The sequence below is a fragment of the Alexandromys fortis genome, unplaced genomic scaffold (assembly GCF_014885135.2).
Source record: "Alexandromys fortis isolate MF-2015 unplaced genomic scaffold, M_Fortis_MF-2015_v1.1 scaffold_187, whole genome shotgun sequence".
Lineage (NCBI taxonomy): Eukaryota > Metazoa > Chordata > Mammalia > Rodentia > Cricetidae > Alexandromys > Alexandromys fortis.
Window position 1 is genome coordinate 2174713 of NW_026068088.1, and position 27602 is coordinate 2202314.

The 27602-nt window shown below is 46.0% G+C and overlaps 1 protein-coding gene across 2 annotated transcripts; it reads right to left on the reverse strand.

The window, feature by feature from the left end:
• Nucleotides 1-370: 370 nt before the first annotated feature.
• Casr (calcium sensing receptor) lies at nt 371-26476 on the reverse strand. 2 transcript variants are annotated; one of them, XM_050122382.1, is made up of 6 exons: nt 26292-26476; nt 22786-23092; nt 17502-18386; nt 6138-6368; nt 3781-3904; nt 371-1884 (listed from the first exon to the last, which is right to left on the reverse strand). In XM_050122382.1, exons 1-6 carry the CDS (start codon nt 26474-26476, stop codon nt 371-373), a joined length of 3246 nt encoding a protein of 1081 aa, XP_049978339.1. The 2 variants fall into 2 exon arrangements, with proteins under 2 accessions (XP_049978339.1, XP_049978338.1); XM_050122381.1 differs by having other exon boundaries at nt 3781-3940.
• Nucleotides 26477-27602: the final 1126 nt, after the last annotated feature.

The window sequence follows — 27602 nt, forward strand, 5'->3', positions numbered from 1 at the left end:
GATTCAGACCATGCTGTCCATGAAATCTCAGGGCAGGCATTTCTGGAACTATGTATGCATTCTTAAAGGAGGGAGCAGGTGGGTAGCTTAGAGCCTTGTTTTCACCTGAGCTGCTGGTGGATAGAGCAAAGAAGAGACTTCGATAAACTTGGGTGTGATACTGAGCTCTGGAAAACAAACCCCGAAACACGGCTCTTCTTTTAACTTTAAAGAGCACATTAGTCAGCCAATTTCATTTAAAGCAGTGCATCCCAAGTACAGGTATTTGATGTACCTATCATCCTGGCTTCCTGGGAGGAAAGGAAAAACTCATTCTTATTCCTGGGCATCTAAGAAAAGCTGTCGGCTCAACAGTTAATCTTTCCCTCCATTAGGAGTGCAGTATGTTTTCCGTGACGGAGCTACCTCCACCGCTAATGACAAAGCTCCGAGATGTAGACATGACCAGGGCTGGGGACATTTCTTCTGTACTTTCCATTTCTGGCTGGTGGTCCCCCACCATGGGCCCTTGCAGACCCGTTTCCTGCATAGTCATTTCTGAGTCCGTGTCTGCACACTGCAGTGGGAGCAGAGCCTGGTGTCTGCTCAAGGTGTCGTTGCTCTTCTGGGCCTCCAGGGAGTTGTGCCGCGTGGAGTTTCTGTGGGCCATAGCGCTCTTTTGAGGCTCGTCAAAGCTCAGAGAGAAGGTGACTGTGCCACTGCCAAAGATGACCTTCTGTTTGCATCTGGGCTGCTGTGGCGGCTGCTGCTGTTTCTGTAGAGTCAGCGGCTGCTGCTGCTGCTGCTGTTGTTGTTCTTGCTGGGTCAGGGCCAACCTCTGCGGTTGCTTCTGCCTCTCCAGCTGTGGGAACGGGTCTTCACTGTTGCTCTTGCTACTGATGGAGGAGGGAATGGAACCGGTGGAGCCTCCTAGGCTGCTGGACCGCTTCCGGGAGACGTTGCTGCGACGTAGCGTGGCACGGGCTGCCACTTTGAAAGCATGCGCCGCGGTGCTGCAACGCACCTCCTCGATGGTGTTCCGGGAAGGTTTGAAGAGGATGATGTAGACCTTGTTGAAGAAAATGCAGGCCAGCAAGCCAAAGCTGGCTGCCAGGATGGCGATCACCTCCACAGCGGAGACAAACTTGCCGTAGGTGCTGGCGTAGGCGGGAATGAAGGAGATCCAGACAATGAAGAAGATGAGCATGCTGAAGGTAATGAACTTGGCTTCGTTGAAATTCTCTGGCAGCTTCCGGGACTTGAAGGCGAAGAAAAAGCAGATGGCAGCCAGCAGGCAGGTGTAGCCGATGAGGGAGCCGAGCGCCATGAGTGAGCCCTCGTGGCACGTGATGAAGATGATTTCGTCCTCCAGCTCGTGGTTGCGGTAGCTGGAGGGGGGCGCCGTGTAGAGCCAGATCACGCAGATGACGATCTGCATGAAGGTGCAGAGGAAAACTAGCAGGAACTGCAGGTTGAGCCCCCACCACTTCCGGTGAAAGCTGGTGGGTATCTTGGCCTCAAAGACCAGGAGGACGCGGTTGGTCTTCACCAAGATGCACGAGATACAGAGCACGAAGCTGATGCCGAAGGCGGGCTGGCGCAGGCGGCACGTCCAGTCCTGGGGCTCCCCGATGAAGAACAGGGAGCTGGAGAAGCAGCAGAGCAGCGAGAAGAGCAAGAGGTAGGACAGCTCGCGGTTGGTGGCCTTGACGATGGGCGTGTTTCGGAACTTGATGAAGACGCCCAGCACAAAGGCGGTCAGGAAGATGCCCAGCACTGCAAAAAGAGTGAGAGCGATTCCGAAGGGCTCGGTCCACGCCAGAAACTCAATCTCCTTGGCAATGCAGGAAGTGTGGTTCTCATTGGACCAGAAGTCATCCGGGCACTTGTCACAGGCGCTAGCATCTGTAAAATGAACCAGTGCACGCAGATTCAATCACCGTGTGGTGCATGTGGAGGGTGGATGTGGTCGCTTCATATTTTACTTACTGATAATTTATTTTGACATCTATTAAGAGTAAACATCTTCGCAGGTTCTACTGCTCCCCTCTTCAACAATTGAGGGTGGCCCATTTTTTTTTTTAACACTGCAGTATTTTATAGCAGACACTACCTTGCACCCTAGCAATCTAACATGACACATCAACTCGGTTTCAAGCTTTGTCTGACTTACGATCTTTTTAAAATATGGGGCTTTTATGATTTATTTGTTTTTAATTTTTATGTGCATCGGTGTTTTGCTTGCATGTATGTCTGTATGAAGGTGTCAGATCCCCTGGAACTGGAGTTACATACAGTTGTGAGCTGCTGCTGTGTGGGTGCTGGGAATTGAATCTGAGTCTTCTGGAAGATCAGCCAGTGGTCTTCATCGCTGAGCCATCTTGCCAGCCCCAATTTAGGATTTTTTTTTTTAAAGTGAATTGTTCATACTTGAGGTTTTTCAGGATGGAGTTGTGGAAACAAACAGAGAGTAGCCTGGTTACATTAGTGACATGTGCTAACATTGCTGCTGTGTCCAGCACAGCCTAGTTATCTGGGGTATGTGACTGGCTTTGTTGCCATGCGAGAATAGCTGTCCCTTGTATGTGGCCAGCCTTCTCTGTTCTCAACTCCCAGTGAGGGAGGCCACATATTTATCTACATCAGTGGTTATCACAGTTCATACAGCTCCTCACGTTGTGGTGACCCCCAGCCATAAGATTATTCTTATTGCTACTTCCTAACAGTAATTTTGCTATGATTACAAATCTTAATGTAAATATCTGATACTCAACCCTTGTGAAAAGGTCGTTCAAGCCCATAGGGGTCATCACCCACGGGCTGAGAAACGCTGGCTTAGATAATGACTCTTTACTAAGTTGTCACTGCCTGCTAGGCAGGGTACAGTTTGGAGCAGGGAAGAGTATAAATTTTTCAATTAGAGATCCTGGCCATGCCATTGACTAGCTGTATAACTTTGGTCAGGCTCCTTAAATCTAGAAACCTGTTTCCTCATTTCTAAGATGGAGGGAATGATAGGCCCATTATCATGGTACGGTGGAAAGATCAAGACTTATAGTCAATATTTACCTCATGCTTCCAATATGCTAGTCAAAGTTTTATTTAAGAGGCATATGTTTAGAATTTATATATTAATTTGTTTAATTACCAGAGTTCCATAAGGGGTTTGATTGTGATTCTGCTTTAGACGAACTTGAGACTGAGCTGGAGAGATGACTCCGTGGTTAAGAGCACTTGCTACTCTTACAGAGGACCCATGTTGGAGTCCAGAAACTGACATGGCAGCTCATAACTATCTGTAACTCCGGTTCTAGGAGATCTGATACTCTCTTCTGACACCTCAGCCACCAGGCTTGTAGTCAGTGCTCATTCACACACACACACAAAATAGTAAATAAATGAATAAATGATGAATGAATGAATGAATGAATGAATGAAGAACTCGAGACCCAGGAAGACCATCAGAGAGACTGCAAACACACCAGGCACCAGCAGGCAATCTGTCACAGCCTGCTAAGCCTGGAGCAGATAGTACTGTGCCCATTAGGGCCATGGAGCTGTAAGAAAAGGGACACCCTGTTGGAGGGAGAGAGGTATGTGACAGGAATGTTTGTAAACGTGTGGAATGATACCCGACATTCCTTTCCTCTTCTCTCTCATGCCCAGTGGAATGCAGTGCTGAGGTATGCTCTCCTCGGAGGGAGAATGGTTCAAGCACTGGCTCCGCCCAGGTCACCCATGGGCTTTGCCTTGAGGGCAGCCCAAGTCCGGCACAGGATCTGTGAGGGTCTGGTCCTTTACCTGTCTCATCGCTGTACTCCCCATCAGGACACTCCACACACTCAAAGCAGCAGGTGGGCTCCCCCTCAATGATCCCCTTCCTGGTCCCTGCCAGACAGTCCCGGCTGCAGTTGGAGAAGGGTACCTGTAGACAGAGAGCACAGAAGGGAGAGGTTTGCAGCTGGGGGTGTGCGTGTCAAGATTCAGCCCTACAACTCATGAGTAAAGTGAGGAGTCTGGGTATGTAAGGATCAGTAAGGCTGACTCTGGGTCATTTTAGATGGAGAGAGGGTCAGGGTCCTTGCTCCTGTTCCCTGTAAAAGCAAAAGGTGGTCAAGCCAAGTGTGAACGTATTTGGCAGTTTGCTTCAAACACACAAGTAAAGTCCTGGGTCTCAGTTGATCTCAGTAGCAACTTCATGAAATTTGTAAATTGAAATTTGTAAAAATACATAATTTATAATTAAACGTATATGGTATTTTTGTGGTCACTTCAACAAAATTCTCAGAAAAGTGTCGTTTAGACTCTGAGATTTGTTGGGTTCCTACTGTGTGCTAGCTCTCAGATGATATTTCTATAGAAAATTGAAATTTAATTTATAATCCTGTCAAGTAGTTAGGAACACAAAAGACTGCATTTATAATGATTACCTCGGTTACACGTTTACTAACGATGAAGTTTATTTAGCATGCTCATAGCCTAACAGAGGACATTAGGTTTACAGGGAAGTGTACAGGGATAGCTCCAAGCAGGAGGAGAGATGAGACATGTACCAATGACAGGTAATTGCTTGCATTAATAAGGCAAATGCTAACCCGATAAAGTAATAGAGGTACAGGATGGTGGGATAGCCAGTCAGTTTGGGTTCTGGTCATTTTAAATGTAGACAAATTAGTGGGCATAAGACTTTAACCTGTGGAATTCCATAAACTTTCATCAGGGAAAGGTCAAGACCACATCTCGTAACTGAGAGGAGAATTTGCCCCAGGTGGGATTAACTGTCATAGGAGACCTCCCGATGGTAAAGCCATCTCACCTTCTGAGAAACAGAAAAATCATAGCAATTTGGCAATGAGAACAAGTTGACTCTTTGTTTACTTAATGAAAAGTGGCTCGGGAAGCTCAAATATCCTAACAGAAAGCCAATGCAAAGAGCCTCGCAGTGGATCTCAGCTAGACTCCCTAGGGATGTCTGCTTTTGCAGCGGAGCTGGGGTTCTGAATCTTGCTACACTTTAGCAGCCTAGTTAATGTTTTCGTTGCTAAACATGACGACCAAAAACAACATGGGGAGGAAATGGTTTATTCCGCCTTCAGGTTGCAGTCCACCATCACCGAAAGCCAGGACTGGAACTGGAGGCAGGAACTGAGGCAGAGGCCGCAGAGAAAAGCTGCTCACTGGCTTGCTCTCCATGGCTTGCTCACACTGCTTTTGTATGCAACTCAGGCAACAGCCACCTTGGGCTGGGCATTCCTACACCAATCATTAATCAATAAAACACTTCAAGGATTTCCCCAGAAGCAAATCTGATAGGACCATTTTTCTTTTCAATTGAGGTGTCCCTTTTTCCCCAGATGATCCTAGCTATGTCAAGTTGACAAAAAACTGGCCAGCACACGGCCACCCAGAATGGTCATCATCTCAGCATACCCTATGGCTTTTCTTAAGGAGCATCTTCACAGAGTGACAGGCTTCTGGTTATTAATCAGGCTTTCGTATGAGGCATGGGGCAGGACACCTTGACCAGAGTCATAAGCATCTTTCTCTTGGTCATAGAGTGAATGACCTTTCTGATGTGTGGGTCAGCCTGGAGCTATTTGAATGTCCCCATTCTAAAACATAGAGCTCTATTTTGGGCTCACATCTCTTCACGTTGAATAGAAATTGGGCTAGGAGGAAAATGCCATAAAAGACCGTCCCATGCATGCTGGACATTTAGCATCCCTGAACCCCAAGTGTTGAAGGCCATTAATACTTCCTGATCATTGTGACAGTCTATAAGGAAGTCGCTTCAATCTCCAGTTCAAACCCCCTCCATAAAAGTAGGTCAAATGTCTTCCTCAATGCCCCTTGAGAGCCATTGACTGGAGAGATGTTCGTTTAAATATTTTTGCTCTGGTTGGGGGAAGTTTTAGCCTGGGAAACTTAATGACTAGCTGGGGAGTTAAAAGAGGGGTGAGTAATAAAGTGTGGGTTCCCAGGCTCCCTCTCATCAATAGACACTCTTGCAGTTCGTGGGACCCCTGGACATTCAGTTTCCTATGCTCCCCAGACATTATCCGAGAAGCCAGTGATGGATCCCAGCCACGCCCCCAAGCCAGCAGCTCCCTGTCTGCGGCGGCTGTGTCTGCGGCGGCTGTGGCTTGCTCTGCTCATACCTCCCTGGAGAAGCCACTCCACAAGATCTTCTTCTCATTGATGAAGAGTCTCTCTCCCTTCTTGGCGTACGCGTTGTAATGCCCAACTTCCTTGAACACGATGGAGCCGTCCTCTGGGGAGAGGTGCCAGTTGATGATGGAATAGTTCCCCACCAGGTCACCACACTCATCGAATGTCACCTGCTCCCCCATGTTGTTGGTAAAGTTTAGGTGCCGCAGGTGCTTCAGGACCTGAAGATGAACAGAGATGAATGAATGGGAGCCATGAACCGCCACGCGTGGCTATGTTGGTTGTGTACTGTGAATGTTTCATAAGGAAGAAACCTGAACTGAAGAGATGTAACATGAGGGACTGTTCGTTGGGGTTTCTGTCCCGCCCGGTACCCCACATCCTGCAAGACCCCCAAAAATCACACAAAGATCTCCATAAGTTATAAAACTGATTGGCCCATTAGCTCAGGCGTCTTATTAGCTCTTGTAGCTTATATTAACCCATTATTCTTATCTATGTTAGCCATGTGGCTCAGTACCTTTTTCAATGGGGCAGATCACATTCTGCTTCTTGGTGGTCTGGGCTGGAATGCGGAGGAATGGGCTTCCTCCTTCCTAGCATTGTCCTGCTCTCATAGCCCTGCCTCTACTTTCTGTCTGGTTGACCCGCCTATACTTCCTGCCTGGCCAATCAGCGTTTATTTAAAACATGATTGGCAGAATATGGACAATTCTCCCGCACCAAAGAGGATGTGTTTCTCCAGTTTTTCTTAGAGTGCTTGCATGTGTCCGTGGTAGCTCTCGCAAGCCATGACTTTATTGACCATACAGTGTAAGTGGTGTAGGAAGCACTCTTTTGAAGATGGGGAGGAATACATCTTCCCCAACTACAGTTAACTGAAAACCTCTGCAGATGCAGCATGACCTTGTGGAACCATGACCTTCCTGGCAACCCCTGAGTCAGGTGTGGGGAGGGAGAGGAACAACACCCAGACTTTTGTTGTCTGAACTTTCTTTCCCTGTGGTTTTGAGTCTGTGGAGATGTCTTGCTGCCAAAATAGAAACAGAAAGAGTGCAGCTGGAGCCCTGGCCACCACTGTTGATAGTCAGTCATGGCATATTCTTGAGTTTATCTAAGGTCTTAGGGGTCACAGGGACCTCGTGCAAAAAGCAACTGTGATAATTGCTAATACACATGAGTTATTTAAGTGTTTAAATGCATTTTACTGCCTTTGAGGCACGATCCTTAGTGCTTCAGGCTATTTAATCCCAAAAACAGCATGAACACCCCCATCACAGCTTTTTGTTTGGTTGGTTTTGTTTTTGTTGTTTGAGGCAGGGTCTTACTGTGTAACTCTGGCTGGCCTGGAACTTACTTTGTAGATTGGACTGATCTTGAAATTAAAAGATCTGCCCACCCCTGCCTCTTGTGGGCAGGGTTTAAAGGCCTGTGCCACTATGCCCGGATCCACTGCCCGTTTTATTCAATGGGAAGCAGAGGCATAGAAAATCAAAGTACTTTGCCCAGGATCACAAGCCCATGCCTGGAAGCACCGTGCTCTGCTGAAGGCCTGGTTCTACAACCCTGAGGCACCAAGTGAGAAACCAGGTCCAGACAAGAGCACAGCACAGGCGTTTCTGCCACAGCTCAGGAGCACTTCTCTCTGTCCCCTTCAGATCCTGTTTTCCTGCCTGAGGTACAGTGTGGCCCGGCTGGGGTGGCTAAAGTGTCTCTCTCAGCTTGAGCACTGGCTTTGGGAAAGCATCTTGCAGTCTAACAGAAAGTTCATGCAGAGTTGCCATCCAGCCCAGCAGTTCTACACGCAGGTACCCGTTCAAGACACATGAATTAAGTACACGCCACACAAAAACTCCTTGTGTACAAATGTTCATAGTGACATTACCATAATAATCCAAAGTGGAAGCAATCCAAATGCCCATCGTTGGAATGACCGGATGAATGAAATATTTCCTTACGATGGGTTGGAGACTCTGTTCTAGAAATTCTACACCAACGATTGATTCAGGAAAACTCCTCTTCTTTAGGCACTGGGTTACTGAATGCTTTCCCCTTAAGGTCATGAATAAGACATGTATGTCCATTATCACTCTGCCTAGTGATATCACTATGATAACCAGTGAAATTGGGCTAAATCAAGCAGATTCAGACAAAAAATTTAAGACCTAGGTTCTGTAGCTCACTTCCTGAAACTAAGCACATAACAACAATAGACTTTTAAAATAGATTTTTAAAAGAAACAATTTCTGGGGCTGAAGAGACGGCTTGCTCAGCAGTTAAGAGTGCTTACTTCTCTTGCAGAGGACCCAGGTTCGGTTCCCAGCACCCATATGGTGCTGCTATTGACTGTAACTCCAGTTCCAGGTGATACATGCCTTCTTCTGGCCTCCACAGGCTCCTACATGCGTGTAGTGCACATAAACTTACACACACACACACACACACACACTGAATAAATAATAATTTATAAAAGAAACACTTTCTATTTTTTCTTTTGAGTACATTCCTTAATATATATTAACTCTTCCTCAGGAAGCATGCAAAAGTAATAATTTAAATTTTAACAAGTTCTGAAAAAACTATAAAAGATTTACTTATTTATTATGTATAAGTACTCTGCCTGCATGTATGCCTGCACACCAGAAGAGGGCACCAGATCCCATTATAGGTGGTTGTGAGCCACCATGTGGTTGCTGGGAATTGAACTCAGGCCCTCTGGAGCAATAGCCAGTGTTCTTAACCTCTGAGCCATTTCTCCAACCCCAAGCTCTGGATTTTTTTTGCCTTTATAATCCTGTTTATAATTCTCCCTCTCTCTCTCTCTTTCTCTCTCTGGTTTGAGAGAGAATATTTTTGCGTGTGAATGTGGTGCATTGCATGTGTGTGTGCATGTCACGCATCTGTGCATGTGGTGGTAGAGGTAGAAGAAGAACATCTAGTTCTGCTCTGTTCACTGGGGAAAGGCTCTCCCACTGAAAGGAACTAGACTGCTGGCCAGCGAGCCCCAGTGATCTCCTCATCCTGCTTTCACAGCTCTGGAGTGATGGGCACATGAGCTGCGTTTACATAGGCTTTCGGAGTCAAACTCAGGCCCTGATGCTTGCATATCAAGTGTGCTCCTCCAGGGTGCCATCTCTCCAGCCCCTTGTGCATACTCTTAATGTCTTTATCACAGTATTCCTGTCATTTGCTCCTTAATAATGCAGAAGGTTTTGAGCAAATTTATCAAGCCATACTGTCTGTGGCTGAGACAAAGGGAATGGGGCTTTCCTTTTCCTGGGGGCACTGATCAAGTGTCAATCACTGTTAGGGCATCATTAAAATAATTTAAAATCACTATGAGTGTCAATGAGAAGCCCCTACTATGAGCACGTCTAACATTTATTTTCCTATGAAGAAGCTAGGAAGTGTGGATTGGACAGTTTCCCCTGCCCCCAACTGTTGGAATCTCTGCTCCTTCCCTGACTGTCTTGGGCAAAAGGACTATCAATTAAGCAGTCAATAGAACCACTCTTACACCAACACCAGCTTCTGGGAACGCCCAAGGGACGCTCTGTGGAAGCGCCACTGAAGTCTCAACACTTGCTCTGGCTTTGGGGGTGCAGTGCTGACTGACCGCTAGAAGCAGTGTAAGTGGAACTTCCTCTGTATATCTGCTTATCTAAGTCAGGGAACGTCCACTGGGCAGCTGGCAGGGGGACTGCTGTGCCGGTGCACATGAGACAGTGTTAGGACCGGTGTAGACACAGCCTCTGCACGAAAGGTGTCCTGTGACTGACACAGACTGTGTTTCCAGTTCTTTAGGTCTAGCCAGCTCCCTTGGGAGAGTGGCTGGCAAACTGAGTCACGGGGGCATCAAGGTGTGGCTGACTCTCAGAAGCAGGGAATCTCAGGGAACTACAGGCCTTCCTGTGTGAGGGCAGAGGTCTGAGAGCTGCACAGAGAGGTAGTGGTGGCAATGGCCGTGACGCTGACGTTGGTAAGAGCACCAGCAGTTCCAAAGGCCAAGGGCCTAAAGACACCCCAGGGCTGGGAGCTGTATTCTTGGCCGCTGTCAAAGGCTGAGGAATCCAAACTTTGAGGCCAACACAAGAGTTGTAACACTTGTCGGGCTGAGTCCCAGCACCCGAGGCTTGCCTGAGAACCATGAGCCAGAGGGAGCCGGCTGCTGCCGTTCCCTCTCATCTGATGCCGTCACTGCCTCCTTCAAATAGCTGCGGGGAGAAAAACTGCCGAAGACCAGCCCTTATTTCTCGTCTACGCATAAGTAATAGATACTCGGGAAATAGTGGCCATATGATCCCTGACGTACCAGGACCGCAGCCAGCTGATTGGGAACATGACTCTTCTCTGAGACCGCACACCAGGGAGAAGGTGTGTGGTCGGTCCACGCACTGTCTTGTCACTAACTTCACTTCTGTTTTCTTTCGGCACATGTCTGTGGCCAAGTCTCCTCCTTCCTTTAGCTGTTTATTTCACAAGTAGGGCCAAACAGGCCGGTTTGAGGAGGAGAGATACAGTAGTATTTGATACAGCCAAGAAGACGTTGGGTCTCCCCTGGCATGGTCAGTCAGATCCATCTGTAGCTTCTCCCACAACACACTTGCTCCCTGGAGAAAGCATGTACATGAACTTGGGTGCGAGGACAGGCGTCCAAGTTCAACACCGCACCAGTGTCTTCCTTGGGACCCATCGTTGGGCCAGCAGCCTCTTGGGTTCTAGAAAGCGTGTGTGCAGAGGGACCTATGGGCCACACTGCTCTTTCAGAGAAAGCACTGGCCTTGACAGGACACGGGTCATCTGGATGTGGCCTTTCTTACCGGCTAGCTATCTGACTTCGGTAAAATAATTGTAGTTACCCTGGGTCTTTCCCTATACACAAAGCAATGGTGCTCAAGATCTCTGTTTACTGAACCTGTATCCGTCATAGGCACCACCCCCAGGACTATGCATATTAACTGATCATTAACTTATAACAAACTTGTAAGTCTTGAGACGCCCATTTCTCAGGCCAGGGAAGTGGGGCATAGGGCATTAAGCGGCATCCTAAGGTCAGAAAATGGTTGGCAGCTGAGAATGGCTGAGTCAGGAGGGGGAGTCCAAACTGAACAGATGACATCACCGCCTGCTCATGTGTAGCAGTTAGATTGGATGGGCCATAAGACTCTCTGTCTCTAGGTCAACAGCTTAACTAGTAGGAAATTTAGGTTGAGAGGGAATTTTAAAAATGGGATGGAAGGTGGGGGCTCGAAGAAAAGCCTCAGTGGTTAAGAACTTGTTGCTTTTGCAGAGGACCTGGGTTTAGTTCCCAGCATCCACATGGTGGCCACAATCCTTAACTCTAGTTCCAGGGAGTTTGATGCCATCTTTCTGGCCTCACTGAGCATCAGGAATGCAGGCAATACATAGACATCCATGCAGGCAAACACTCATACACATAAATAAAAACAAGTCTTTAAAATAAGATAAAATAAAAGTGGGGTGGGGTAAGAATCAAGAGGCCATAATTGGAAAAGTAGTCCAAAATGAATGATGCTGTGATTATCATTTATGGTTTATGCTTTTCTTCTTTGAGATTTAAAAATGTTAAATATACTCTCCGGAGAAACAATCTGCATAGGATAAAGCCTGCCCATAGAAGTGTAAAGTTCTGAGTTCTATTCAGACACACACCTTTGTTTCTCTTTCTGCCATCACCCCACCAGGCTCTTTGATGCTCGTCCCCATTTAGTCAACCCCACAGCCTCACTGCAAGGACCACCACTGTTCTGACGCTAGACAAAGCCAGAACGCCTTGTGAGTGGTTTGTGCTCTTCCTCCTCCTCTCGAGTCTGCTGTGAAGCTAACATTCCTCTGACTCATCTGTCCAGTCTGCACTTGGCACCAGCATTCTTCCACACAGACCCTTCTCCATGAACCCCACCTATTCCTCAGGACCAGCTGGCATGACATTTTCCATTTCCTTCTTTACTTCAGATTCTAATTAATTTGGATGGTATTATAGTCTTTCATCCTTAGTAATATGAGTGAGAAATATATTTTAGTCAAAATTTGTGTCTAGTCCAATACTAGTCCAGTACCTTGTTTGCTTACTAAGTCTTATTTCTTTAAAAAAATTTTAAAAATTATTATTATTTTATTCTGTTGGTGGGTATTTTGCCTTCATGGATATCAGCATACCGTGTTCATGACTGGTGCTGGGAGAAGCCAGAAGACAGTGTAGGCTCCTTAAGGCTGGAGTCTCCATGTGGATGCTAGGACTGAGCCTGAGTCCTCCGGAAGAGTAAGCAGCTGGTACTGGTAAATTGCCAGGCCATCTCTACAGCCTCCTAAGCTCCATTTCTCACTTTTAAATAAATTATTAATAAGTTTTATGTGTATGGATGTTTTCTCTGAATGCATGGTCATGTCTGTGTTCCATGTTTAGAGGCAAGAAGAGGTCACTGAGGCCCCTACAACTGGAATTAGAGATGCTTGTGAGCCACCATGTGAGTGATGGGAATTGAACCCAGGTTGCTTGGAAGAAGAATCAGTGCTCTTAGGCTCTCAGCCATCTCTCCAGTCCTTATTTTTTTTAAGTATCTTTACTAGTTCTTTTGGCATGCTAGCTTGTAAGTTTTATATTTGAGCACGTTATATCCTGCAGTATTTGCCTTTAAGTCATATAATAGGGAACATCGAGGTGAAAAATCACTTTATACTTAATAGCAATGAGAGAGAGTCTTTAGACTGATTATTCCTGGCAAACACACACACACACACACACGCACACACGCACAAACATCTATTTTTAAAAATGGCATTGGGATTTGAAGCCAAAACCTCGTGACTTCTAGGTAAGCTCTCTCCCACTGACTTATAGCTAGTGAGGATGTGGGGAAAAGGGAACCTCTGTACAGTACTGGCAAGAATGTAAATTAGATTAGCCACTATGACTGCCAGTATGGAGTTTCCCCAAAAAGCTAAAAGTGGAATTACCATATGACCCTGGGTATGGATCCAGAGAGTCCAGGTCAGCATGCCACAGATACCTGCACATTTCAGGACTACTCATATAACCAGGTCACTAGGTGTCCGTCAGCAGATGAATATACACATGCATACATGCAAACATACACACATACATGTACACATGCAACGAACATATGCATGCATACATACATATACACATACATACATATACATATGCAATGAACATATGCATGCATGCATACACACACATACATACATATACATATGCAATGGAGCTTTCATCAGTCACAGATGAGAATGAAATTATGTCATTGGGTGAAAATAGATAGAAACAAAGATGATCCGAGTAAGAAAATAAACCAGACTTAGAAAGACAAATATCACGTCTTGATGTTTCTCTTATTTGTGGATCCTAGATTTATACAGATACCCAAATCTCATGTACGGAGGTGAGATTGTCTGGGAGAAGGATTCAGAACGTCTGGGAGACTGAATATGGTCAAAGCACATGGCATACTTGAATTAAAGTGTCTGTGAAGCTCATCACTATGTACACCGAATACACGTCAATAAGAAGCAATTAAAATAAAAAAGTATTTAGGTATTTCTCCCAGAAAAAGCGTTCTTCTGTTTTCAGAATCAAAAAAGGGAATGATAATTCCACTGAAAAAGAAAAAAAAAGATTCTTCTTGAGTACATACATCAGCACAGTGTGCTGATTTTTTATTTTCTTTGTGGAGTGACGGGAGGAAAAAGAATGAGTAAATGAGGGGAGAGAAATGCAGGCATAATGAACCACAGTGCCTTCACGTATCTCTGAGAAGGACATGTGGATCTCCAAGAAGAGCAAGTTCTGAGAATGCCACTTTCTTGTGTGGTGATATTTCCATCTTGTGGCCTTCACGGGTATTTCCACCAAAGGGCTCTAGAGTCAAGATGTATGCATTGTGAGCCTGAATGGGAAACACCTATCCGCATACATTCTAGGAATCACTAGAGGTTAGCCAGACACAAGAGCCTAGAAATCTTCCACTCCCAGGCAGGACTTTCCATCAACTGAAGAAGCCGAGGCTTGGCAGGAAGCCAGCAAAAGTGAGGACGAGAGATGAACAGAATGGACGTTCATGGGAATCTGACTTGAAGAGATTTCCAGGAGAAAATGAGTTTTGACAAAAAGGAAACGTTCCTGGTAGCTTGGAAATAAAATGTGATGCTCCTCGTGGGTGCCTTTCATGGGACATAGACACGAGGAGATGAAAGACAAAGATACCACGCCAACAGCTAATGAGAAACAAGATTTCCGCACCAAAAATTAATGAGCTCTTTGAAGGGTAATGTGAAGCAAATGGCTTAGAAGCAAAGAGCTGAGAGGTGGCAGACACAGAGCTGCAAGCTGACTCTCGGATTAGACTGTACATAGGCGGCAGGCTTCTACATATATCTCCCGATGGCAGTCACTGCTTACTGGTAGGTACATCTATAGTGAGAGACGTGACCAAGATCTTAGAGTCTGGAGGCTTCCAGGGCTCAGTGGAGACTATAAGAGAAGATGCGTTGGCTAGTGCCAGGTGCCATTCATCCTCAGAGCTCAGGACCCACTCTCCATTCTGCACCCATCCCTCCTTCTTAACCTTTATGAAAGTAAAGCTACCGTAGCGGCTACACACAATGACACAGAGGAGAGGTACACAGAGACGGGGATGGAACTACCTGTGCTGGGAATACCTCTAAGCTTTGTAGCAAGAACAGCCACAAAATTTCCTCCCCCCACTTTGTGCAGGTCAATTTGGTTTGCATTTTCTATTCCATTACTAATATGTTTGAGCCATTTCCTTCCTCCATCTTACGTCCTAATCTGGGAGGAGATCACAGGAGAGCCATGTTTCTCACCAGAAATGTCTTTCTATTCAACCCTACCCTGCTCCTGTAGCATGTTCAAGAGCCAAGTCTTCCTTTCATGGAACACGGATGTGACGAGATGGAAGACAATGATATTTATCACCTAGAGATTGTCCTTTAATTCATCTTAAAATTCTGCAACTGAGCCGGGCAGTGGTGACACACACCTTTAATCCCAGAACTCAGGAGGCAGAGGCAGGTGGATCTCTGTGAGTTCGAGGCCAGTCTGGTCTACAGAGTGAGTTCCAGGACATCCAGGGCTACACAGAGAAACCCTGACTTGAAAAACAAACAAAAAAATCTGCAGCTGAAACATGACTCCAGAAGTCTTCATTGTAGCTTCACTGTCTGCTTTGGTAGTAGTTCAGTGTGAAGAAGGAGGTTTGGGTATTCCACAGAGATCAGAAACTTTGGGATAGCAGTGGTGTTTGAGTGAGGTTTTTTCGTTCAAGGAGGGTGGGAACGTGTGAGTCCTGGCTTGTTTTATGAGCACAGATAGTTACTCCTTAGAACCACATGGGAGTCTCTACATTAACACGCATAAGCTATACACTCTTTGTTTCTCGGTATCTTCCCTGAATGGTAGCTGAGATCTATATATAAATCTGTTTACTTATCATATTTTGTCAACTGATTGATTATAAGTATGTTAAGATATCAATATGGTAAGGACTGGGGGAATGGCTCAGCCAGCAAAATGCTTGCCCTGCCAGTGTGAGGACTTGGGATCAGATTTCCAGCACTTACATAGAAGGCCAGCCATCATAACACATCTCTGTAATCATCACTTTGGGGGAAGGAGGAGGAAACAGAGACAAGAAACACGTTGACCATCAATGAGATCCAGGTTTGAGACCTTGTCTCAAAATATTAGGTGGACAGCTATTGAAGACATCAAACAGTTGATCTCTGGCTTCTGCAGGCATGTGACACATGCCCCCCCCCACATGAACATACACTACACACTCACACATACAAATTATGACCGTGATAGCCACACATCTGTTTATAGCTTGCAAGTTTACAACTTGCTTTCATATCTCTGTATCTTTATATTTGTATTTTCATATATCTGTATCATCTTGAAATGACACTTGGTTAGAGAGCAGGTCCGATATAAGGGCTGTGTTACAGGGGAAGAAGCTGTTGCTTAGAGAGACCTGGCTTGCCTAAGATCACAGCTTAGAAAGGGGGTGCTTGGAGAGAGAGAGAGAGAGAGAGAGAGAGAGAGAGAGAGAGGAGGCTGGAAAAAAATTTTGAAAAAGCAAGGGGGTGCTGAAATTGAATCATTTGATTCAGAGCCAGGGGATAACCCCATTCCATTCTCACGAAGTCTCTCTGATAAAATCTGGAACCGAGAAAAACATACAAAGAGTGTAAAACAGAGTCCGCATGAAAAACCAAAGTTCACATGTAAGACAGGAGCAGACGTGTCAGATACAGTCTGGGCCTGGTTGTTTCCTTCAGAAGTTCGTGGGTTGACAAACATTGTGATGTCACTTCCGTGTGTAATTCAGAACTTCAAGACAACTAAGCGGCTATCCTGTAAAATACCTGCAAGACCTCCACTTACACGCTGATTTTCCTAGCATTTGGGCTAGTGTTTCCCTTTGAAACATTTATCTTTTTAGGTTTGCCTTGCCTTCCACATTCTTGTGTCCCAAGCTTGTGCTTACCTGGCCAACTGGCCAGTCCAGCACAGGCTGAGTGACGTCACAGCGAATGCAGTGTCTGAACACAGCACTGCTTTCCTACTTGTTGGAGTACGGAATAGAATAGGTATTAACCAAATACCGCTTATTCACAAGGGAAGATACCTTTAGCTCAGGTGTTTACCAAGCCACACTAAATCAGCTCCCAGACACTTGAGAACTTGCAGGAGGTGTCTAGACAACGGACTAGTAATCAGTTGAGCTGTAGCTGTCCAGCAACAGCTAATCAAACACCAGCAGTTTGGTCGAAGTCAGTCTCTCAGATGTTTGAAAAGGTTTCAGGAATCCAAAGTTCTACTTGGTGCTCATTTTGATATTGTGATTTTTGTAATCACTCTGGTTACTAAGATCGTCCCTATCTTAGCTGACTTAGAATCACCTGGGAGATGAAGGCATACCCACGAGTGTGTCTAAGAAGGTGCCCTCAGAGGGGACAGCCTGAAGAGAGACTCATTCTGAGGCAAGCACCATCCCACTGCCTGCGGGAATGGAAGGAGGGGAAGAGCAGGTCCTTGCCTCTGCTTCCTGGTTGGTCAGGAAGTGAACAGATCTTTTATGCCACATACTATGACGGCTGTGATGTCCTTCCCAAGAATATGAGACCAAATGTGTTGTAGACTAAACCCTTGGAAACCATGAACCGGGTTGGTCTCTCAAGTACTTGTGTGGTGCTGACACAAAAGAAAACAATGCAGTCATTATGTTTCTTTCCTGGGTCAGCCTGATTCTGCCTTATGACACACAGAACTGCTAGCTGAGTGAGAGACTTACCTGCCAGGCCTCAACCTTCTTGATGTCTGCACAGGACCCATTGGTGAACAGCCCTCGTCCGGGTAAGCAGGTGTATATGTCTTGCAGGGCATGGGCAATGGAGTAGACAGCTAAGTACACGTTGTAGGAGATCCGTAAATGTTCATAATCCATGTAAGGTGTCTCCACGCTGCTGATGTTCTCATCCCCTGTGCAGAGGGGTCGGAAGGCAGTGGAGCTATTGCTTAACCTGCTGCCACCTTCCTCGTGACTTCTTAGGAAGGTGTCCACAGGCAAAGGCCCTTTGGCGCCTTCTTGCAGGTGGCAATTGAAAGTCTCTTCCCAAAACTCTTTGGCAAACCCATTGTGGACCGACTTCCGGGGATGGACTTTCTGCAGGAATTCTCGGAAGCCTGGGATCTGCCCAGCCTTCAGACCGAACCCAATGGTGCCCCCAACCACGTGGAAGTATTCAGGCATAGCAATCAAGGAGGAGCTGGCCCAGGCCTCGCTGGCCAGCCAGATCCTGCCTGTGATGTTGCGCCGCACAATCTCCTTGATGAGGGGCTCTAGGTCTGGGCCGCTGGAGAAAACGACGATGACCTTGGCTGTGGAGTTCTGGATCACTTCCACCACCTGCTGAATCTCCTTCTTATCCGAGTACTGGGAGATAAGCTCGCTGAAGTCGATGCAGATGTCCCTCTCCTCGGCTTCCTCCCGGAACTTCTCAATGCCTGGCCGGCCGTAGTCGTCATCGGCTGCGATGGTGCCCACCCAGTTCCAGCGGAAGTACTCGATGATGTCGGCCATGGCGGTAGCCTGGTGCTCATCATTGGGGATGGTGCGGAGGAAGGATTTGTATTGATTCTTATTGCTAAGAAGCCTGCTGGAGGAGGCATAACTCACCTGGGAAAAGTCAAGCCATGAGTGAGTGAGTGAGGTTCCAGCCGAGTTCCAAGGCTTACCTTAATGTCACTTGTCAAACAAGTTTAATGTGGGCAGGATGGAGGTGAGTGAAAACTCAGTTTCACCCAGACACGAACCCTGTTAGCTTATTGGGGGAGCTTCCTAGTTCCCAGGGCGTGATTCTTCATGATGCTACCTTGAAACTGGGTCTAGCAATAACCTTCGCACCTCTATAGAGAAACGTACTAATCTCTTCAAGGAGTCCTGTGCCCCCTGTACCTTCTAGCTTCCTCTAACGCTTCTCGTTGGTTGTACTAGATCTATGTGTTCACTTGACGCATGCTTTGCCTGTTGGGCCCAGCTTCTGATCTGAACTTTATAACTGCCTCCACTGCTATGAGTGCTTTGTACTTAATCCGCCTCTTGGAGAATCAGCTTTTCTCTGGTTATGAATTTCAGTCTCTTCAAAGGACCCCAAAGAGGTCCTTCCTCCTCCTCTGCTCATTTTCCCTCTTCCCATTTCCCGTCTGTTTCCCTGGGCTCCTCTCCTAGTTGCCCCTGTTCTTTAGGTAAAACTAACACCAATTCTGGCAAATTCTGTTTAGCTTTTAGGTTCAGTTAAATCATTCAAGCTCAGTATGTAAATTCAGTTGCCCTGAACTTCAATAGCAATAACAAACATCACCAGTAAAACACCCTTTTTTCTGCCTTGTCAGTGTTTCAACCATCATACAAAGCCCCTTGTTGAGCTTCAGGGGAGGACTAAACCTCCATGCCTAGCTTCTGATGGGAACCTCTAAAACACTGCGGGAGCTTAAAAGGAGGTCTGGAGAAGGTGTGCTGTTGACAGGCCCCCCTCTGCACTGGAGGCAGCTCTGCGTTTGCTCATAAATGTCCCTCAGGGAAGAAATTCTTTGATGTCGAGAAATGACTGCTGGGAAAGAGCCCAGGTACCACTATGTAGTATAGAGCTCTGCAATGTTTTAAAAAATATTGTGATTGAGCTAGGTGGTGGTGCACGCCTTAATCCCAACACTCAGGGGGCAGAAGCAGGCATATCTCTGTGAGTTTGAGGCCAGCCTAGTCCTCAGAGTGAATTCCAGGATAGTCAGGGATACACAGAAAAACCTGGTCTCAACAAACAAACAAACAAACAAAAATCCTAGCACAGAAGATTGACAGCGGAAGAGCTGGCTAACCCAGGGTCCCTTCTCCCCAGGGAAGAGCTGGCTAACCCAGGGTCCCTTCTCCCCAGGCACCAGCAGATTCCTGAAAGCTACAGAGGACCCACACCTCTGCTTGGGCCCCTGGTAGCACCCCAGGTGTCCTCACAGCTCACCAATCAGGGAGTCCCAAGTTAGTAGAGCATATCTTCTGAAGAACAGAACAGGTTTCCTCGTAACAGCATCCTTCTGGGAAGTGGCACAAAGCTCAACAGTGTTTGTCCACTAGTTTTCTAAAGCTCGCTTGAACTTCTTCAGAAACCAAGCGGAAGAGACGCGCAAGGATGCTTTTCCTATACTTCTTACTAATTAGCTTTGTTTGGGCAATGTTTCAAAGTCAACATTTCCAACAGGCTTCTTTTCATCGATTGAGAGTCTTTACATGAAGAGCGTCAAAGATACTGGCCTAGGAAAGACTCAGTCAAATTTGCCAAAGGCAAGCATAGCTTCTCTGGCCGGGTTTTGATCATAGATGCTGTAATTCAAAACTGACAACTTTTGAAATCTGAATAATCCCCTCTTGCTCCCACAGAAGTTCAGGGTCTAGGTGGTTAGATGAAATGACTTGTGTACATGTTTCTAGAGCCTGTTTGGAGGTCTCTGCAGGGAGCACAGCTACTTGGTACCCTCGACTGTGATCCTCTTCTGTTCAGGGAAGATCCCCCTTGACCATGTGAACAGTGTCAGGAGGAGCGTACGTGTGGTGAGGGAGGAAGGGGAAACCTGCCTAAGCAGCCAGATCAGCCGCATCAATCCTGGCGACCAATGATGGGGAGGGGCAGATGTCCCATCCAGACCACTGTCACATCCAAAATGTGTCACATTCAAAAATGTTATTAATTTTTGAAAGCTTTGTGGATCCAAAAAACTGACTCGGGAGTCAGGGTTTTACAAAGACAAAATTTACCATTACTAACGTTTGCCCATCATTGGTCATTTCTTTATTTTCTTTGGAAAAAAATGAAACAAAAATGTTCATAAAGGGATACAAATTAAAGCTCAAACTACCTCTCATGGACATAGTCTCTTAATGTATTTACTATAATATTCAACCAGTTTGAAATGATGGCCTATAAAATCAAGAAATGTCACTCAAAGAAAAGCCCTTAAAGCCACATCAAACTTTTCTTGACAGAGGGGAAAACTAAGTGGATAATTCAAAAACCTTCTGACCACAGTTTCTTCCAGCTGGTCTTTTTTTTTTTTTTTTTTTTTTTTTTTTTTTTTTTTTTTTTTTTTTTTTTTTTTTTTTTTACAGTCACTTGGTGGTACGGCTGAGTGTAACAGGGCTGGGCATGGGGCCCTACCCACAGAGCAGAGTTTCCTTGCTCTGTCCTGTATCCACTGGGGAATGATCAATGCTCTGCATAGGCTGTAGCCTAGCTTATCAACCCGTAACCTCTGCAGGAGGGACCCAAGCAGAGTGACTTTTAGAGCTCCCTGAGTGATTCTAAAGTGAAGCTACAGCAAAGAACTCCCGATGAAGATGAATCTATTAGTTTGACTGACAATCACTATAGGTTTTTTTGTTTGTTTTTGAGACAGAGTATCACTGTGTTGGTAGTGCTGGAACTCACTGTGTAGAGCAGGCTGGTCTCAAACTCAGTGTGTGTGCACCACGGCACACAGCCAGCTGCAGTCTTCTTAACACATTCATCATTCACACCCTTGGCCTTTGACCCTCGCCATGCAGAAGCGAAGCTCTCTCCTTCTCATTCTTTTCTTTCTTCTTTCCTTTTTATCTAATGCCGCTTCCATCTCCTAGCACTCGGCTACCAGATGACAGCTCATGGTCAGGGTGCACTGAAAATAGTGCCGCACAGTCTGCCAGACTTAAACATATCCAACCTGACTAATGCAGACCGGGACAGAACATTATGGTACAAAAATGACAAAGCCAGGGCTTTCTTATGGGCCACATCTTTACTTCCTGGAAGCAAGGGTTTCATACACAATGACAAGAGTGTCTGTGTTGTTGCATGTCTGCAAAAGGATTGAGGCTGTCCGCAAAGAAGCAGACCCCCTTGCAAGAAGAGAAATGGCAATTCATTCATATGAATTTTGAATATTAAATTTTAAATATTAAACACTGAAAAAAAAAACCTGAAGTCTGATCTCTAATTTACAATCGACGGCTAGCCCACAACCAAGCTTATCCATGGACATTTAAGCTCTACTTGCAATTCACACTTCTAAGATCTACTTGCAATTCACACTATGATGAAGGGATGTAATAGATCCATAGTCACTAATTCCAAGAGAGGTTGGCTGGATGGGTCATAGTGCCAAAGGGGACAATCAGGTAATAAGATGGCATTTAGAGTTTGCTGTCATGTGGTATGGAGGAGGAACGCAGCTTTGAATCAATGCTTATCAATACTTGCTTTGGTGAGTGATTGGTATGTGAAGATGCACCTTCCTCCCGCCCAGGATGGAGACTGTTTGTTCATGTGGGCTCTGTAAATATTTGTTGGCAGAAATTAGAGCATGCTCCATTTCAGAATGTGGGGACAGTGATCATACTTCTGCTTTAAGGGGAGACCTGCTTTCTTTCCCACTGAGCTAAAGTGACGATAGGGAAATTTTGAGGGGACAGAATTAGGGGCAGATATTTCTCTTTTGATGGTGGTATTCACATCCTGGGGCGTTATCCTTGCGATAAACAAAGAATGCCAGTTACTAAAGGAGTAAACTGGGAAATAACAGGAAAAAAAGATCAGGATATGTACATGCAAGTTATGTTTAAAAGAGAACTGGAAGAGCAGTGATGGTCTCAAGGTGTCAGAGACCCCAAGCGCTCATGGTACAGGGCCGAAACAACCTTTGTTCCCGTGGCAAGCCACAGAGGACACTGCTAGCCGCAGATCTCCAAACCTGGTCCTCCTCCTCCCAGCCTCTGGTGCCCATCTAAGAAGATGCCAGTTGGCCTGGAGAGATGGCTCAGTGGTTAAATGGTCGAACTGTTCTTTGAGAGAACCTGAATTCCATTCCCAACACCCATGTTGGGTTGCTCACAACCACTTGTAACTCCAGTTCCAGGAGATCTGACTCCTCTGATTACCAAAGGTAGACACAGGCACTCACGTACATACCTGTAAGTGCACATGCACGCGCGCGCGCACACACACACACACTTAAGAATAATAAAAATAAGTTCTAGAGGGAGGTGTCAGTACCTGTGGGATGTAGAAGAGCCCAAGCAGGTTGGCCACGGCCGTGGAGACGCCCGAGCCGGTCGCTCCCACCACTGCGATAGTGGAAGGGATGTGCTCTGAGCAGTTGCAGAACTCATCCAGGTTCAAGGAATCGATTTTGTTCTGGGCAACAAAACTCAAGGTGGCCTCCAAGGCCTTGGAGACAGTGTTACAGGTGTCGAATATCCTGTATCCCAGCGTCATGTTGGGAAGAAGGCTGGGGCTGCTGTTTATCTCCTCGATGGCAAATATCATGGCTTGTAACCATCGAAATCCACGGAAGTTGTACCTGGAAAAAAAGGCACGGACATCGTGGGAGAGTCTGGTCAGCTGGTTAGTGTACTGGCCTCCGGAGCTGGGCTTGGATCTGGGCTCTATTACCCTGCCATTTTGGGATCTGGTTCAAGGCCCTTTGTGTGACAACAGGAACATTTTCCAATTGGGCTGGCTTTAAAGATGTCATGAGATTTTGAATTAGGGAACAACAATAAGAAGGACTATTTTGGTACTTAATGAATAATTTATAGCTGCGTTCTCTAGCATAAGATTCTCAGTAGCTGGCGTGGAGGGTTAGTGGATGTAAGGCGTGGCTGAGTGTTGTGCCTGCCTCTGTGACAACAGCACTCGGCAGGTGGGAGCAGAAGGGTTGTGAGTTGCAGGCCAGTCCTTGGTTACATGGCAAATCCTTGCCTTGAAAAAAGTCACCAGGGGACTGTAAATATGTTAGGGTATCAGTATGTGGGACCTAAAAACAACCCCAGGCTTACAGACTTGTCGTAAATTTAGACTGTGACATTGCTGGAGGTTGAAGTAGAAAGTGAAGTGAACCCTCCGTAGAAATGAGCCTTTGAAGACCATGCACAGATGGGGTAGTAGATGCCTTGAGAATCATATAGGCGGCGGTGGCGCATGCCTTTAGTCCCAGCACTTGGGAAGCAAGGGTAGGCCAATCTCTGTGAGTTCGAGGCTAGTCAGGACCCAGAGATACACTGTCTTGGGGAAAAAAAGCAAAAAAAAAAAAAAAAAAAAAAAAAAAGGTATGCTTTGGGCTAATTCATAGTTTCTGTTTCAAAAAATGATCATTATTGCTTTTTGAAGAAAATTATTTTAAGTAAAAATCAGATAAATCAACAATGAAATGGTGTTTGTTTTTCATCCTCCTGAGCCTTGGAGGGTGAAGGCTGAAGAGATGTGGTACTCAGTGAATCTGAATCCAGCAGAAAAGCCAGCACAGGCTCCTCCTCTGTGCTGTGGACTCATGACTCTAACTCAGTGGCAGGAGGGACCTGACCAGTCCACCGGATGGTCGCGTTTCCAGAGCTCCTGATCTACCCTGAATGTGAAATCTGCCCTGCCGCTTTATGCTTCTTGCACTATTTAATTACTTGTCTCAAACTTGTAAGATTTCTAGGAGATACTAAATTATTTTCAGCATAGTAATTAAATATTAATTTTATTAAACCACTGCTAAGGTGATTTAGCTGTCTTTAATACATTTCCAGGGCAAACCCCTTGTTTGTTTTGATATCTATTCTGTAAAGAACAGCGCAGACAGCGCTTGTCCACTTGGGTCATGCGAAGGATACAGTCAATATTAACACTATTCTGCACTTATGTTTCCTAAATTCACGAGAAAAAATATGAAAATGTTATTGGCTGTCCTTATGGCATGAACAGAAACCCAGTTTTGTTCGGATAACGTTGATCTTTCACTCTCATTTCCAGCTTTCGGGAAGTTCAAGGTGAAAGGCTGGGTCCCTTCTAGAAGTTGCAGGGTGCAGAGGGAAAGTGCTGCTCTCTGAAGAGCAGAGTAATGTGTGATGTGCGCTCACGGCCTCTGTGGTGTCCCCATCTAAGGGAGGTCCCACTATATAGTTCTAAAGGGATCACAGCCAAGGAGGGACCGTCAGATTGAAGACAGACAAAATGGTGACGGATTAAAAGAAACCGTATCGGGGGAGGGACTATATGAGCAATGGGATTCAAGATCATGAAGGGGAAATCTACAGAGACAGCTGGACCAAGCTCGTGGGAACTCATGCACTCTAGATCGACAGCTGTGGGGCCTGCAAGGGACTGAACTAGGCCCTCTGCGTGTGGGAGACAATTGTGGTGCTTGGACTATCAGAGGGACCCCTGGCAGTGGGCTAGCTTGTTGGAGCCCATTCTTTATGGTGGGATGCCTTGCTCAGCCTTGATGCAGGAGGGAGGGGGCCTGCCTCAACTTAATGTGCCAGGCTTCATTGACTCCACATGGGAGGGCTTACCCTTTGGAAGGAGTAGATGGCGGGTAGGCTGGAGAGGAAGCAAGTAGGGGAGAAGGGAGGAGAGGTGGGTGGGAGAACTGTGGTTGGGGAGTAAAATGAAGAAAAATAAATGAAAAATAAAAGAAATTACATATAAGAGGAGCTGATGAGAAAACAGAGACTATTGAGTTGGAGACGAAAAGATTTTGGGGGTCATGTTAGCTGCCTTCAGATGTTTTGAGAGGCCATAAGATGCTTAAGCAACCTGTGATGTCCCATCTCGCCAGGTATGTCCTCTGTGTGTGACAGGGTCAAAGGTGCGTAGTGTGGGGAGTAGGGTAGAGAATGGAGGTCCAGCTTTTTTTTTTTTTTTCAAGACAGGGTTTCTCCGTAGCTTTTTGGTTCCTGTCCTGGAACTAGCTCTTGTAGACCAGGCTGGCCTCGAACTCACAGAGATCTGCCTGCCTCTGCCTCCCAAGTGCTGGGATTAAAGGCCTGCGCCACCACGGCCGGCCGGGCTTTTTATGAGAAAGATGCTTTAACAGAGAAAGTCTCCAAATGCAATGGCTTGTATTTAGAAACTGCTTGCTTGAGTCTTAGTGGCTACATTGTTTCTTTTAACTAAACCCATTTATTGAAGAGGAACAACAAAACAAAGGGAAGCGGCCAATGCTCATGAGTCATTGGAGCACGTAGGCTAAAGAGAAATTTCCTATGGAAGTTTACAAGAGCTAAATGGGGCTTCCTTCTATAAATTTCTAATTACTCAGTCAATGAATGGATAAATTAATTAATATTGCAGGATTGATGATGAAACTCAAGTGAGTTCTAGAAAGGGCTGTACCAGACTGTGAGACAAGGTCCTGCTGCTGAGACAGGGTTTTACGTAACCTGGAACTCTCAGTCCTGCTTAATTGCTGGAATTTCAGTCTGTACCACCCTGCATCTTGCATTGAGCAGCATCGCTGCCGGATGCTGTCACTAGAACAATGATGCTCTAGTATCAAATGACTGGCCCTTGGCCAGCCTGGTCTTTTCTATGTGATACCCTGGTGTTTTATTTTATTTTATTTTTTTTAGAAAAAGACTTCTTTAGGGAAAGAAAACCGAGGAGTCAATATGCCTCAGCATGATAGCCCACTATTTGCAAAAAGAGAGAAAAGGTTTTTAATGTTCTTTTGGGTCTAGCTAGTTTCTCTATCTACCCAGAGATAGACAGTCCTTGATACAGCCTTTCCTTACCTGATGCACTCCACGGACTCTGGCCTTGACTTCAGATCTTGATCTTTGGCTGCTACTCCAAAATGGATAGGAAAGAGACCCCCAAGAATAATGTCCCCCTTCTTTTGGGCTCGCTGGTCGGGCCCGTAGGCAGAGGAGTGACAGGCAAGAGCCAAGAGGGCCAAACAGCAGCTATAAGATGCCATGGCTCTGCCTTCTCTCTAGGGGGGCAGTCAAAGGTGCTAGTGGTCTGGGGGCCCCAAAAATGTCCCCCTTTGGTGCAGTTCACGCCTTCTGGTGGGGACACATGTCTACAGAGTGGTTAAGGACACAACAGAAGTGATTGCGCTTGTTTCTCCATTTCTGCCTTCTCCGTTGCAGAGGTGTAGGATGGTTGGTCCTCGAGTCCTGAGAAGCGACATCATGTAGCCACCGCCCCAGGTGCTGAAAGAGAGAAAGAGAGAGAGAGAGAGAGAGAGAGAGAGAGAGAGAGAGAGAGAGAGAAAAAAAGAAAGACTACATCACATCTGTATGATGACAGAGGTAGCTGAGAATTTCCATTTCACGGGGCTCAGAGGTAGCAGATTGAGATGCATGGCTTAGAATCACAGTTTTACTGTACTGTGTGTGAGTCACAGAAAATGTCAGTTGCCTGTATTGCAGAAGGGCTGTATCCAGTTCTGAGAGGCAACATTCTGAAGAGGCCACTCATAAGTGTCGTTAAGTGTGGGCTGCTCTTCATCTGCTGACCATAAACCGCTCATCCTTCTGCATGAAGGATGCATGGAAATGACCCAGAAGTAAGAGCTCGTTCAGTTAAAATACCAATGACACTTTATTCCCCGTATGTTTGTATAGAAAACACAGAACAAGTTACATTTAAATTCAAACCTGACGTCAGATCCAGCAAAAGTGTCAGAGAAAATCCTTCGTTCTTTACTTATTTTTATGGCCCACACCCTTTAGTTAAGGTCTCTGTTTCCAGTGTGTAATGTAACAATTTACAAGACTTTTAAGAACAGTTTATAGGAAACACAGTCTCTTAAACGGTGGGTGTAACAGCAGGTCATGCAATTAGCTGTGGGGAATCCTGGCAATTTTGATAGAGGCCAGCAAGATGTCTCAGTGAGTAAAAGTGCTTGCTGTGCAAGCCGATGACCCGAGGATCTGAGTTCAACTCCTGAAAGGGCAGAATGGACTCTTAAACATTGTCCTTTGATCTTAATGTGTACAGCGGCAAACATACCCCTCCCCCCAGTTTAACTTTAAAAGGAAAAGAAATTTTGGCAATAGGAAAGACTTTGTGAAGAAGCTATGACCAGAAATTAATTC

What these genes read in the sequence shown, in the direction of transcription:
- Casr (XM_050122381.1), bottom strand. Translation starts at nt 26,476, where the DNA reads ATGGCATCTTATAGCTGCTGTTTGGCCCTCTTGGCTCTTGCCTGTCAC. An exon ending in GGCTCTTCTACATCCCACAG is followed by an intron (nt 18,387 to 22,785) that starts GTACTGACACCT and finishes GACTTTTCCCAG; the next exon opens with GTGAGTTATGCCTCCTCCAG. An exon ending in GGAGTACAGCGATGAGACAG is followed by an intron (nt 1,885 to 3,780) that starts GTAAAGGACCAG and finishes TTCATTTTACAG; the next exon opens with ATGCTAGCGCCTGTGACAAG.